The sequence below is a fragment of the Pristiophorus japonicus genome, chromosome 1 (genome assembly GCF_044704955.1).
Source record: "Pristiophorus japonicus isolate sPriJap1 chromosome 1, sPriJap1.hap1, whole genome shotgun sequence".
In the NCBI taxonomy this organism is placed as follows: Eukaryota; Metazoa; Chordata; class Chondrichthyes; family Pristiophoridae; genus Pristiophorus; species Pristiophorus japonicus.
This window is the reverse complement of record NC_091977.1, coordinates 120,777,044-120,792,877: the sequence shown is the minus strand read 5'-3', so window position 1 is coordinate 120,792,877 and position 15,834 is coordinate 120,777,044. Positions and strand designations below refer to the sequence as shown.

The 15,834-nt window shown below is 42.8% G+C and overlaps 1 protein-coding gene across 3 annotated transcripts in view; it reads left to right on the top strand.

Moving 5' to 3' along the window:
• Positions 1-15,834, top strand: part of pcsk5b (proprotein convertase subtilisin/kexin type 5b) — a 280,532-nt gene that overhangs the window by 164,449 nt on the left and 100,249 nt on the right. For all 3 annotated transcript variants that reach the window (XM_070882813.1, XM_070882798.1, XM_070882808.1), the window contains one exon: positions 9,892-10,104. In XM_070882813.1, the coding sequence (XP_070738914.1) occupies positions 9,892-10,104 (213 nt within the window). The remainder of the gene's footprint in view (positions 1-9,891; positions 10,105-15,834) is intronic.

Genomic DNA, 15,834 nt, shown 5'->3' with positions numbered 1-15,834 from the left:
ACACTGAAGCTTCTTTAGATTTAAATAGTGTGGGGAAAGTCAGATTTGTACAGGTGGTGCAAGGGGAAATATTGAAAGTATTCAGAAAGGCCACTCTCCCCTGTCGGTGTGCTGTGTGTAGGAACAAATATATTGTGAATGATTAGCTTCAAGGCGTCTCCAGTCATTTTTTTAACCAAATGTGAGGTGCACATTTCATAGAAACATAGAAAATAGGTGCAGGAGTAGGCCATTCAGCCCTTCTAGCCTGCACCGCCATTCAATGAGTTCATGGCTGAACATGGAACTTCAGTACCCCATTCCTGCTTTCTCGCCATACTCCTTGATCCCCCTAGTAGTAAGGACTTCATCTAACTCCCTTTTGAATATATTTAATGAATTGGTCTCAACTACTTTCTGTGGTAGAGAATTCCACAGGTTCACCACTCTCTGGGTGAAGAAGTTTCTCCTCATCTCGGTCCTAAATGGCTTACCCCTTATCCTTAGACTGTGACCCCTGGTTCTGGACTTCCCCAACATTGGGAACATTCTTCCTGCATCTAACCTGTCTAAACCCGTCAAAATTTTAAACGTTTCTATGAGGTCCCCTCTCATTCTTCTGAACTCCAGTGAATACAAGCCCAGTTGATCCAGTCTTTCTTGATCGGTCAGTCCCACCATCCCGGGAATCAGTCTGGTGAATCTTCGCTGCACTCCCTCAATAGCAAGAATGTCCTTCCTCAAGTTAGGAGACCAAAACTGTACACAATACTCCAGGTGTGGCCTCGCCAAGGCCCTGTACTCAAATCCCCTTGCTGTGAAGGCCAACATGCCATTTGCTTTCTTAACCGCCTGCTGTACCTGCATGCCAACCTTCAATGACTGATGTACCATGACACCCAGGTCTCGTTGCACCTCCCCTTTTCCTAATCTGTCACCATTCAGATAATAGTCTGTCTCTCTGTTTTTACCACCAAAGTGGATAACCTCACATTTATCCACATTATACTTCATCTGCCATGCATTTGCCCACTCACCTAACCAATCCAAGTCACTCTGCAACCTCATAGCATCCTCCTCGCAGCTCACACTGCAACCCAACTTAGTGTCATCCGCAAATTTGGAGATACTACATTTAATCCCCTCGTCTAAATCATTAATGTACAATGTAAACAGCTGGGGCCCCAGCACAGAACCTTGCGGTACCCCACTAGTCACTGCCTGCCATTCGCAATGATTAACGAATGTGAATGCAGTAGTTTGTACTTTAGATCACTGAAGCCTTTGAAAACCAGGGACTGTACATATTTTTGAACCTCCTGAAGTTTATAAAGTTGCTTTTACATACAACTATTTTGGAAAGTTAATTTTTGTTGTGTGGTCTATGAGCATTCACTGCATCAAACTTGTGGTTCCTTCTACGGCAAGTGTTTACTTGATTGGTGTTAACTTGGAAACAAAAGAGAATTTAATCGCATAAATAATGAGCATCAAATGTGATTTAACGTGATGACGGTCACTTTAGCTTTCTGCTGCTTACACCAAAAGATCACCTTTGGACTTAAAAAAAAATCTCTATTGCTTTTGTTGTCAGTTAATGGTGTTGATAGGAAATGCTACATGCATTTTGATGAATATCTTTAGTGAGGGCTGTTACTTTGATCCCTTTGATGTCTGGAAGTTTCCACTCCATGCTAAGTTAAGTGAAATTGGTCCATTAGGCCAACACTGAATCATTAGAACCTCAATATTTTTTTGAGGAAGTGACATCCCAAGTGGACAGTGGAAGCTCCATGGTGTGGTTTACCTTGACTTCCAAATTTTTTTAAAACAAAGTTCCGATTAATTGAGCTTAAAGTAGTCAGTGCCCGTTGGAAGGAGCATTTCGAAGATCTCATTAACCGAGACTCTGTCTTCGACGCGAGTGTCCTCGACTCCATCCCGCAGCATGCTACCCGCCACCATCTCAGCAAAACCCCAGCCCTGCATGAGGTAGAAAAGGCCATCCGTCAGCTGAAGAATAACAAGGCAACAGGAGCAGAAGGAATTCCCACTAAAGCATGGTGGAGAAGCACTAATGGCGCGAATACATTAACTCATTTCTCTTATTTGGAAGGAGGAGAGCATGCCAGGAGATCTCGGGGACGCCGTAATCTTGACCATTTTCAAAAAAGGGGTCAAGTCCGACTAAAGTAACTATAGAGGAATCGGCCACAGGGAAGGTCATCGCAAGAATCCTCTTCAATCGTCTTCTCCCTTTGGCTGAAGAGCTCATCCCAAAATCGCAATGCGGATTCCGTCCACTCAGGGATACAATGCACATGATCTTCCCCGCGCGACAATTACAAGAGAAATGTAGGGAACAGCACCAACCCCTGTACGTGGCTGTGAGGGATTATGAAGCATCCTCCTCCATTTCGGCTGCCCTCAAAAGTTTGTCACCATTCTCTGCCTGCTCCACGATGACATGTAAGCCGTAATCCTGATCAATGGATCCACCACAGACCCAATCCATGTCTGGACCGGGGTCCAGCAGGACTGCATCATCCCACCAACACTCTTTTCGATCTTCCTTGCTGCAATGCTTCATCTCCCCCTCGGCAAGCTCCCTGTTGGGGTGGAACTAAATTATAGAAAAAATGGGTATCTGTTCAACCTCTGTAGCCTCCAGGCCAGATCCAAGGTCGTCCCATCCTCTGTCATTAAACTACAGTACGCGGACGAGGCTTGCGTCTGCGCACACTCGGAGGCCGAACACAAAGCCATCATCAACACCTTCACCGAGGTGTATGAGAGCATGGGCCTTATTATCAAAATCCACAACGAAGCTTTGGACAACATGGACCATTTTCCATACCTCGGGAGCCTCTTGTCTGCAAGAGCAGATATTGACGACGAGGTCCAACACTGCCTTCAGTTTGCCAGCGCAGCCTTCACTTGCCTGAGGAAGAGAATGTTTGAAGACCAGGACCTCAAATCCGGCACTAAGCTCATGGTCTACAGGGCAGTGTGAAGCCTGCCCTCCTATATGGCTGAGCAATGTGGACTATATATAGCAGACACCTCAAACCACTGGAGAAGTACCACCAGCGCTGCCTCCGCAAGATCATGTAAATCTATTGGCAGGATAGCCGCACCAATGTCCCTGTTCGCGCTCAAGCCAACAACCCCAGCATCGAAGCACTGACCACGCTCGATCAGCTCCGCTGGGTGGGCCACATCGTCTGCATGCCCGACACGAGACTCCCAAAACAAGCGCACTACGCAGAGCTTCGACATGGCAAGCGAGCCCCAGATGGGCAGAGGAAATGCTTCAACAACCCCCTCAAAGCCTCCTTGATAAAGTGCAACATCCCCACCAACTCCTGGGAATCCCTGGTCCATGACCACCCAAAGTGGAGGAAGAGCATCTGGGAGAGCGCCAAGAACCAGCAGAAACCAAGCATAGACAGCGGAAGGAGCGTGCGTCAACCCAGGCTCCCCACCCACTCTTTCCTTCAATCACTGTCTGCCCCACATGTGGACAGAGACACTAGGTCCCACATTGGATTCCTCAGTCACCCGGGAACTCACTTTGTGTGGAAGCAAATCATCCTCGACTCTGAGGGACTGCCTATGATGATGATGGATTCAGGATAAATTTTGGGAATGGCATGACGAAGATATTTATTCCATGGACACCGTTCAGAGAAGAGCCAAGAGGCTGATCCCTGGCAATGGAAAACTAAGTTATGAGGAGGATTTTGCCAGGACTGGAGAATTTTAGCAATGAGGAAAGATTGGATAGGCTGGGGTTATTTTCTTTGGAACAGAGAAAGCTGAGTGGAGTCTTGATTGAGGTGTATAAAATTGAGGGGCCTAGATAGAGTGGATATGAAGGATCTATTTCCCCTAGCAGAGAGGTCAATAACCTGGGGGCATGAATTTTAAGTCATCATCATAGGCAGTCCCTCGGAATCAAGGAAGACTTGCTTCCACTCCTGAAGTGACTGAACAGTCCAATACGAGAGTCACAGACCCTGTCACAGGTGGGACAGATATTCGCCGAGGGAAGGTTGGGTGGGACTGGTTTGCCACACGCTCCTTCTGCCGCCTGCGCTTGACCTCTTCGCTCTCGGTGTTGAGATTCAAAGAGCTCACTGCCCTCCCGGATGCACTTTCTCTATCTAGGGTGGTCTTCGACCAGGGACTCCCAGGTGTCAGTGGTGATGTCGCACTTTACCAGGGAGGCTTTGAGGGTGTCCTTGTAACGTTTCCGCTGCCCACTTTTGGCTCGTTTGCCGTGAAGGAGCTCCGCATAAAGCATTTGCTTAGGGAGTCTCGTGTCTGGCATGCGAACCATGTGGCCTGCCCAGCGAAGCTGATCGAGTGTCGTCAGTGCTTCAATGCTGGGGATGTTGGCCTGGACGAGGACACTAATGTTGGTGCGCCTGTCCTCCCAGGAGATTTGTAGGATCTTGCGGAGACATCGTTGGTGATATATCTCCAGCGACTTAAGGTGTCCTCTGTACATCGTCCATGCCTCTGATCCATATAGGAGGGCGGGTATTACTACAGCCCTGTAGACCATGAGCTTGGTGGTAGATTTGACGGCCTGGTCTTCGAACACTCTTTTCCTCAGGTGGCCGAAGGCTGCACTTGCGCACTGGAGACCGTGTTGAAACTCCGCATCAATGTCTGCTTTTGTTGACTAGGCTCCCGAGGTATGGGAAATGGTCCACGTTGTCTGGGGCCGCATTGTGAACCATGATGACTGGGGGGGGGCAGTGCTGTGCGGCGAGGACAGGCTGGTGGAGGACCTTTGTCTTACGGATGTTAAGCATAAGGCCCATGCTTTCATATGCCTCAGTGAATACATCGACTAAATTTAAAGTAATTGGTAGAAGGATTAGAGGGGAGATGAGGGGAACCTTTTTTTCACCCAGTGTGTGGTGGGGGTCTGGAACTCGCTGCCTGAAAGATTGGTAGAAGCAGAAACACTCGTTGCACTTAAAAAAAATACTTGGATATGCACTTGAAGTGCCGTAACCTGCAGGGCTTATGGACCAAGACCTGGAAAGTGGGATTAGGCTGGATAGCTCTTTTTCAGCCGGCACAGAGACAATGGGCCGAATGGTCCCTTTCTGTGCCGTAATTTCTATGATTCTAATAAGAGATTGGAGAAACTTGGCTTAACAGTCTTGAACCTATATAAAATAGAAAGCAGCATGGAAAACAAAACTAAATAGAATAGGACATGGGGACACAAGTTTAAACTAGAAGACTTTGGACTGATATCAGAAAGTTCTTTACACATGGAAGAATGAGCTATGATGGGATAAATTGCCTTCCTCAGCTGTAAAGATCTTGAGCATGAACGACTTGGGGGGCGGGGGGGGGGGGGTGGAAATAACTTGGGTATGAATACTGGAGGGGAGGGGCATGTTTGACGGTATGAAAATTTTATTTGGGTACAGTGCATCTAAGGAGCACAAAAGCTGATTGTGCATTATTATATTTTTTTTAAAATGAGACAACCCCAGAAAAACTCAGCCTCAAATGTACAGCTGAAAATCAATCCTGCATAAAGGCCCGTGACTGGGACCATTTCTTCAAGAAAACTAAATAAGATAAATTTATTTTTATTTCTGGACTTTTATTGGTGTTTTGGGATCACATTCTGTAACTCAGTTTATTTTTCTGTACAAACCAAAACCCAATAACCCCACACGTACAAAAAGTAGTAGTTACAATGGGAGTGCAATGAGACGTGAACTTGTTATGATTTAAGCTGCAGCATAAAGGTGCAATGTTTGCAGTAGTGGAATTAGAAATCTTTGCGGAAGTGTGCTCTGGTGCAAACTTTATTTTTGGGTGGGGGGCTGGAGAGGTGCACCCCCAAAATGTTGATTTTTGATACTTCTGGTAGATTTTCTAGCATTTTGAATTGTAATGTAATTGTGTATTCAGTCAAATAATTTTTTGTGTATGCAATATATATTTTAGAGAAATAGTTATTACAAGTCACAATTGATTATTTTTTACACTATCTGAAGGTAATATTCAGTCTGCAAATGGGTAGCTGAAGGAGATAATAATGGCCTGTAAGTTTACTTAATACAGGTACATCAAAAAATTATTAAAACAGATGAACATAATAGAACCTTTTAATGTAAAAAAAAACATTGTAAAAAACATGTATTTCTATACCACTGCAAGCACCTTAAATTTGAGGAAAATGCATAATTAACTTATGGCACAGCAACAAGTAAACTTTAAAGTTTTCTATAGTTAAAACATTTAGCAAATCCCAAATAACTCATTAGGATAGACCCAGTCTTGCTGGGATGTCCGATCACTTTACTATAGTACAAGCTTGTAAATGTGAAAACTTGTTTCCTATGGCTTATTTAGATGCCAGTGTGTTGGTGTACTTACACAATGAGCTAAACACTGGTTTGTACCCATGAGTTTCTAAACTTCGCTTTGTCATGGGGGAGGCCATTTTATAACTGAGGCAAGATTCTCGTCCAATTCGCAAGGAAATGGAAAGGTAGGGTCCACCTTCTCTACCCCCGCACATGACTTTGTAGTCATTCACTTTAAAATGATGATTTCAACAACCTGTTGCAAAAGGCATCATTTAAGGGTTAGAGAGTTTGGCAAAACTTGCTGAGGCTCAAGAGGTGGGAGATTGAAAAATGCATGTGATTGGACTGTAAACACACTAATCCCATTGATGCTCGAGAGTTGAGCGAAGGGGCTTTGGAAATGTAAATGGAAAGCAATAAGCCAAGTTCCCCTATGATTTCACCCCCTCCCCCCCTCCCCCACCCACCAATATACTGAATCGGGGCAGAAGAGGTGACCTGTGATGCTTTATGGAACAACTTCATCCAGGAACAATTCAGCTGTTTTCCTGGCTCCTGTGCAGGTCAGGGCTGCAAAATGGATGTTTGGCAATTGTAAAGGAGATATATATGATTTGCGGTTCCGATCATGACCGATTTACAATCTTTAAACCATGGCAAGTTTAAAACCAGTCTGTTTTAATAAATTAAAATTATTTTTTAATAAGTATTTGCTGAGATTTGTAATTCATCATGAGTGAAGTTAGCCTATTTTTCCCCCTCGCTATTTCACAAGAGGGTTCTTGAATTGCAGCCTGGGTAAATGTGAACTGTCTTTACCAGTGAAATAACTTCTTTGTTGCTAAATAGGTTTGTATATTAATATTAAAGCTTTTTGCTGTCAGTTCTATTCTAAGCAATGCTGGGGAGCAGAAATATTACAGTGTGACACTGGTTATGCATGTGAGGCAAGGTTGCTGATGCAGAGATAAGCTGGAAGGAATGTCTGCAATAAATGGCATGAAAGGGCTTGTCACTGCCTGTTCACCTGAAAGTATAGATAGCTATTTTGTTGCAAGCTTTGCTGACAGCACAATTTTGAATGCTGTCTAGGATGACCGCTGGCAGTGCCAAGACAAAGTAAAACATACCAACAGTTTGACAGCCGTAAACACTCTTGTGTCAGAAATAATAAGATACATGAGAATACTTGCACTCCCCTGGCATCACCAAGTCACTGTACCTTAAACCAGAGCCAGTAACCCGACCACCTACTGCACCGGGTGTCACTTCCATTATCCGCAGTTTATTCCAAGTAATCCCAGTGCCAAATAGGGCAGTTTCAGCAGCATTGGATTATATATTTTTGACTAACGGCCAGACCTCATTTTGGTTTTTTGCCTGTGACCTCCAAAGATTATTTGCTTTGGGAATGATGGTTTTTAAAAAAAATCTTCAAAATGAGAACATTCTGCCAAGCTGCATCTACAGTGTATTCATTCAGGAGGTCTTGTCTTTTTTGTATATTTAAAAAATGAAATGAAGTTTCTGCCAATGAATGTTATACTTGTGGCATTGATTTAAAAAAAAATATATAAAAATTTCAATCCCTACAACTGCAAATAAATTATAAGCATTCCAACAATCTAACTGAGCAGTAGCAACAAAACAACTCTTGCAAATCTGCCTTCTGACCAAAAACTACCTCATCTTCAGCTGCAGTGTCCTGATTGATCTGCGTGGATGCGGTAATAAAAAATAACAAACCTCTAAATGGGAATCATTTTTATTTTTATTGATTTCTATCATGCATATGTCTTACAAGTAGAATGTTATCTATTCTAGATGGTAGAAGATATACACAAATAACATGTCTCTCCGTTCCTGATATGGAGTATCCACTTTTCTGTTAATAGTAATCTAGGGCTCCATTTTCCCCAAAGTATTTTTTTGGCGTACTTGAAGAGTTACGCCCGATTTTTTTTGTGCGGGTGGGGGGGGGGGGGGGGGGGTGGCGGTGGGCCTAAGTTGCCATAAAAAATATTCTAAGTTTCCCCGTTGGATTTCTTCATTTTGGTGTGACGTAACCCAACCTTTAGTTTTGGGGGTGGAGCCTTGATCAGCGCCAAAAAGATCAGGCTGCCATGGTAACCAGGAACACAATGTGAGCTGAGGCAGCAAAGTGAAGCATACAGCCAGCTCCCAACACATTAAAAGAATTGAAAAACACATAGCAGCAACTTACCTCCAACCACGCCCGAAGGGCTTGCCGGTCCGGTCCCCACACTCTCTCACACCCACACCCACACCCCCAAAACCTGGGAACCGAGAATGGGACCTTCGGGCGGGGTTGGAGGTAACTTGCTGCTATGTGTTTTTCAATTCTGCGCCAATTTCCTTAATTCTCCAAAAGGTTTTTCTGCAGAGGCCACATACGCTGGCCTAAGCACAACTGGAGCAACTCTCAGCTGGCCAAACTTCCCTAAATGGCCAGAATTGGCATCGGTGGCTGGTTATGCCCCCTTTGGTTAGGAAAAAAAAAACTGACCTAAAAAATCGTAACAAACTGGGTTGCGCTGGTGCAAATTGATTGGGGAAACTGTGATTTTTCAACTTAGGTCAAAAAGAGCAGCCTGCTCCACAAAAATGGCACAAATCACTGGGGAAAATTGAGCCCCTAGTGTGGAGTGTTGTACTTGGAAAAAGTACATGTAGTTTAAATCCATTATGGTAAATGTTCATACATACTGCTTTTGTAGTCCTTTTTGTAATGCTTTCTTGTTTGTATTGATCAGTTATAGCCTCTTTTCAGCAGGTCTTCAAATTTAAGATTTAATTGTCATTAATTAGCACAGATTCACATTTTTCTTTCCAAATACAATACCCACTATTCAATAACATTAGTTATTGGAGTTGTTGAGTGTTGGTGGGATGTCACTGACCACTGGCAGTGTGTTGCTCTTCACTGTTTAATGTTGTACACTACCGAATTGCTGTTGATCTTTAAGAAAAACAAAGTGCTGGAAACACTCAGCAGGTCAGGCAGCACCTGTGGAGAGAACAAGGAGTTGATGCTTTGGGTGTGCAGACCCTTCTTCAATTTTGAAGAAGGGGTTCGCACCCGAGACATGAATTCACCTGTTCTCTCTGCAGATGCTGCCTGAGTTTCTATCACTTTTTTTGATTTTTGTTTTCCAGTATTGCAATTCTATTGCTTTTTTTGCCATTGATCTTTGCTCCATTATTTTAAATGGGCAAAGTGACTAACAAGATGTTTATGGTGAAGATAGCTTTTTTTAAAGAAGATGCTTTGGACAATTGTGGAGTGCCGTCCTAGGAAAAACTAGTACTCTGTGTTTTACCATTTATATAAGACTGGTGATCTTGCTTATACACTCGCACCTTAAATCTTAACCAGTTGACCTGATAGCTTTGACCATTTATTTCAAATCCAAACTAGCTTCTCTTCTATCAAGTTAGCATGCTTGAGTCGACAAAGCATTTTTCAGTTTTGAACTAAACAACTCTCAAGATAACTGCTTTAAAATGCAACATGTTACAGTATTATTTTTTATCTTAACAGGGACGCGGAGGTTTGGGTTCCATCTACGTTTGGGCATCTGGTAATGGTGGCCGTAGCCGAGATCACTGTTCCTGTGATGGTTATACCAACAGCATCTACACAATCTCCATCAGTAGTACAGCTGAGAGTGGGAAGAAGCCCTGGTACTTGGAGGAATGCTCCTCAACCCTCGCTACTACTTATAGCAGTGGGGAGTCTTACGACAGAAAAATAGTAAGTTTCCTTTCCTTCCCCCTCTTCCTTCCCTGTCCTTGCCCATCCCTCTTTACAATTCCCCAGACTATCTACTCATTTGAAAGTGTGGATATAGAATTTAAGTTTCCTGTCTTCAACCATAATGACTTGTCATAAATAGTATTGTAGATGTTTTTATTGATTCAGAATAGGATGAAATCTGAATTTGGGGTATATTTTAGCTAATGCACCCCAATCAGCAGTGTGCGCTGGCTGGCTGCCTGATATTGGCAGAGGGAGGCAGAATCCATTTTGAAGGCCGGGCTTTAACACTAGGCTGCCGGCAAGCTATGGGCGCCAAGTTCAGTGCCCGCTGCAGGTCACTGGTAGTACAACATTGGGCAGATCAGAGGGCAACCTGGCAAGCAGCCAGGTAGGTCCAGGGATAGGGAGGAGGAGCCTGGGGCAACAGCAGGCCCCCATTATTCTTGTGGACTTTGGCAAAGCACTCCAAATATTTATCCACTTTTTAAAAAGCCAGTTGTAGTTTTAGCTTCTACCACTGTTGCTGGTAGGTCGTTCCATATTCCAACAACCCTCTATGTAAACATTTCACCTGACCTCTACCTTTGTTCTTTTAGTGATGGTCTTAATTTTATGCACTGTTACCCACTAGTGGAAACAGTTTTCCCTTTTACCTTGCCAAATCTCTCAATTTTGAACACCTCCGACTCATTCATGATTTAAAGTTTCCCAGCAAACTTTATTTGTAAGATTTTCTAATATAAATAATAATACATTTGCGTAGCACTTATCACCTCATCAAAGCGTCTCAAAAGTGCTTTGCACAAACATGATGGATCGATAACAATTTCCAAACAGTGATGCAATAACAAAACATCCAGTATTGGCAGTAGCAATAGGAATTATGAAATCTCATTTTTAAAGAGGTTCAAAGTCATTCCAAAATGAGCAAGATTTATAAATCCCAAAGAGTACCTAAGTAAGCTGGGCTGGAGCAAGATGCATCTTGTGCAGCGACCAGAATACACAGCTTAATAGTTGAGGCCAGAACCAACCCTCAAGTGATGTTGCAGAGTAATGAGCAATTTCTGTGGAAAGACTGTTTTATTTATTTAGTTTTACATTTCCACTTGACAGTTCTCTCCCTCATTCCCCTGAAGGCATTAATTTCTTGCTGAGGTACAGTTCTGCTGACCGTTGCCCTTCAGTATCTCACTCAAGTAGCCAATGTTGATGTGAGAGGCTTGGACTTTGAGCGTAGGGTTGCCAACCCTCCAGGATTGTCCCGGAGTCTCCAGGAATTGAAGATTACTCTTCTGTTGGCTACCTGGGAGAAAAATCATTGGGGGCATAAAAAAAATTTTTTTTTTCATTTTCTTTGAAAACTTGTACATATTAGTTATAAAAGTAATGGAAATGGGGGAAAACAGCTGTTTGACTGGGCAATATTAGGTAGCCTGGCAGACTTTTTTTGCTCCCTGACCCAGGATGATGAAGCTAACTGTAAAGCCATTAATGCCACCTTGGCAAGAAAAAAAATCAACCCAGCATAGACTAGCAAATCAAAGCTTGGAACCTGCCACTAGGGCTTGGCTGTTCAATGTCTTCACCAGCTGAGCCACCAGGCAGCTCTCAATGAGGATAGTTTTAAAGATGCTATAACTAATGTGTGTTTTATTTTAATAACCTTTCCACAAAACACTTAATTGTGCCTGTTTCTCTGTACTATACTAGCAGATTTTTTGGCAGGTCTGAATGAGAACTTTTTTTTGAGATGATCCCAGCAGGTTGTTACTAATGAACTTGGTCCACATATGTTGGCTGTATTGGCACATATCTTATGTGGTTATTAGCACACATCTCGGTGGGAATCCGGCTCAGTCCTGGAGACGATAATTCAGTAAAGTTCACTTGGAACACCATCCTTGCTGAGCACATTGTGAAACCCACAGCATGTACTTGTTGACAGATTTTCCTTTGTGAAATCTAGTATCAGTAATGAACCTACAGTTAGTCTCTTTCTTTCTCATATCAAATGGATTTACTAAGAGCTGTGCAAACCAAGTGTCCAGAGTTTGCATTATTCTAAAGATGAATAATTCCAATTCAAAGGTTTGTGCAGTTTTAGGTCTTTTGTGAGGGCTTTTTAAAAAAAAATATATATAATTCAACGTTTTTATAATTGGCCTATCATACATCTTAAATCCTCCTATAAGCGTTGTATTCTGCATGTCCTTTCTTCACACAGGTGTATAACTGCTACTATACCTTCTATTTCTCCTCCTCCACTTTCTTCCTATCCGTGGCTTACAAGGGAAATTAGGGATAGTGTTAAATCCAAGGAAGAGGCATATAAAGTGGCCAAAAAAAGCAGCAAACCTGAGGACTGGGAGAAATTTAGAATTCAGCAGAGGAGGACAAAGGGTTTAATTAGGAGGGGGAAAATAGAATATGAAAATAAGCTTGCAGGGAACATAGAAAATGACTGCAAAAGCTTCTACAGATACGTGAAGAGAAAAAGATTAGTGAAGACAAATGTGGGTCCCTTACAGTCAGAATTAGGCAAATTTATAATGGGAAACAAAGAAATGGCAGACCAATTGAACAAGTACTTTGGTTCTGTCTTCACTAAGGAAGACACAAATAACCTTCCGGAAATACTAGAGGACCGAGGGTCTAGCGAGGAGGAGGAACTAAAGGGAATCCTTATTAGTCAGCAAATTGTTTTAGAAAAATTGATGGGATTGAAGGCCGATAAATTCCCAGGGCCTGACAGTCTGCATCCTAGAGTACTTAAGGAAGTGGCCTTAGAAATAGTGGATGCATTGGTGGTCATTTTCCAACATTCTATAGACTCTGGATCAGTTCCTATGGATTGGAGGGTAGCTAATGTAACCCCATTTTCCATTTGACATCAGTGGTGGGGAAAATGTTGGAATCAATTATTAAAGATGCAATAGCAGTGCATTTGGAAAGCAGTGACAGGATCGGTCCAAGTCAGCATGGATTTATGAAAGGGAAATCATGCTTGACAAATCTTCTAGAATTTTTTGAGGATGTAACTAGTAGAGTGGACAAGGGGGAGCCAGTGGATGTGGTGTATTTAGACTTTCAAAAGGCTTTTGACAAGGTCCCACACAAGAGATTAGTGTGCAAAATTAAAGCACATGGTATTGGGGGTAATGTACTGACGTAGATAAAGAACTGGTTGGCAGACATGAAGCAAAGAGTAGAAATAAACAGGTCCTTTTCAGAATGGCAGGCAGTGATTAGTGGGGTACCGCAAGGTTCAGTGCTGGGACCCCAGCGATTTACAATATACATTAATGATTTAGACAAAGGAATTGAATGTAATATCTCCAAATTTGCAGATGACACTAAGCTGGGTGGCAGTGTGAGCTGTGAGGAGGATGCTAAGAGGCTGCAGGGTGAGTTGGACAGGTTAGGTGAGTGGGCAAATACATGGCAGATGCGGTATAATGTAGATAAATGTGAGGTTATCCACTTTAGTGGTTAAAAACAGGAAGGCAGATTATTATCTGAATGGTGACAGATTAGTAAAAGGGGAGGTGCAACGAGACCTGGGTGTCATGGTACATCAGTCATTGAAAGTTGGCATACAGGTACAGCAGGCAGTGAAGAAGGCAAATGGCATGTTGGCCTTCACAGTGAGAGGATTAGAGTATAGGAGCAGGGCGGTGTTACTGCAGTTGTACAGGGCCTTAGTGAGGCCACACCTTGAATATTGTGTACAGTTTTGGTCTCCTAATCTGAGGAAGGACATTCTTGCTATTGAGGGAGTGCAGTGAAGGTTCACCAGACTGATTCCCGGGATGACAGGACTGACATATGAAGAAAGACTGGATCGACTAGGCTTAAATTCAGTGGAATTTAGAAAGAGAGGGAATCTCATAGAAACATATAAAATTCTGATGGGATTGGACAGGTTAGATGCAGGAAGAATGTTCCTGATGTTTGGGAAGTCCAGAACCGGGGTCACAGTCTAAGGATAAGGGGTAGCCATTTAGGATCGAGATGAGGAGAAACTTCTTTACTCAGAGTTGTGAGTATGTGGAATTCTCTACCACTGAAAGTTATTGAGGCCAGTTCGTTATATATATTCAAAAGGGAGTTAGCTGTGGCCCTTACGGCTAAAGGGATATGGAGAGAAAGCAGGAATGGGGTACTGAAGTGCATGATCAGTCATGATCATATTGAATGGTGGTGCAGGCTCGAAGAGCCGAATGACCTACTCCTGCACCTATTTTCTATGTTCTATGTTTCTATATCCCATTTCCCCTAAATTCCTTACTAAATACAGTCCTTCCAGGACCTCACCAAGAGGCTGTTATTCATGTCTAAATCTTGCACTTCCAGGATACATGGCCAGCTAGCAATTAGGAACATAAACTCTGGGTAATTATTCCCTTTTAATCCAGGGGAATGGTGGTCAATTGTAGCATCAATGCTGCTGCCCCAGCTAAGAGCAGCTAACTCTACAATGAATCAGAGATTGGACCTGGGACCTTCCTGGTGTGTATGGCTGAGATAATTTCTTTATTTCTAGGAAGTGGGGAGTAGCCTGTAACAAGCTCTTGACACACTAATCCTTTCTGCTGCAGATAGTGGTGCTGCCTCATTCACATTGCAGCACTGCCACAAAAAACGGGTTTGGAGTTAACAGACTTGAGGAGCCATAAGATGTAAAAAAAAAACCTGTCCACTTTGTTTGCCTCCTTTTTACCAAAAAAGTATCTCTCGAATGATCGAATGAAGCAAGGAAAAAGAAATTGCAAATCTGAATTTAAAAACTGGAGATGCACAGCAGGCCAGTTAGCATCTGTAAAGATGAAGGGCAGACAAACTTTTCTGATTGGGTCTACACCACAAATCGATGCTGACGAACATGCTGTGTATTATTGCCAGCATTTTCTGTTTTTATTTTGGTATCTTTTGAATTCTTGCTCCTCCTGAATCACTGCTTTGCGGTTGGTATGTTTTCTTCAGTGAATGCTATTCACCTCATTATCTTGCAAGTACAAAAATAGTAAATTTGCAGGTTGAAATACCAATGTTGTATTAAGGAACATTAATTCAGCACAGAAACTGATGATAGAATCATACAGCACAGAAGGAGGCCATTTGGCCTATCATAACTGTGCGTGCTCTTTGAAAGAGCTATCCAATTAGTTCTACTTCCCTGTTCTTTCCTCATAGCCACACAATCTTTTCCTTTTCAAGTATATGTCCAATTCTTTTTTGAGAGTTACTATTGAATCTGCTTCCACCACCCTTTCAGGCAGTGCATTCAGAACATCATATCTCGCTGAGTTTAAAAAAAAATTTCCTTCTCTTACCCCTGGTTCTTTTGCCAATTATCTTAAATCTGTGTTCTCTGGTTATCAACCCTCCTGCCAGTGAAACCTGTATCTCCCTATCTACACTATCAAATCCCTTCATAATTTTTAGCCCTTCTATTATATCTCCCCTTAACCACCTTCATTCTAAAGAGAACAACCCAATTATGTGGAGAGACTAGAGAAGCTTGACGTTCCTCATCCTAGGTATCATTCCAGTAAATTTCCCCTGCTCTCTTTCTAAGGCTTTGACATTCTGATTCATGCAGCTTTCTAGATTTTCTTGAACCTGAAGCAGCTGATCGAACCAACACTTGGAAGTAACCCACTTAATTCTGTCCTCATCAATGTATCTGTCACGGGTTATCAGTCCACCATACGTTCCTTG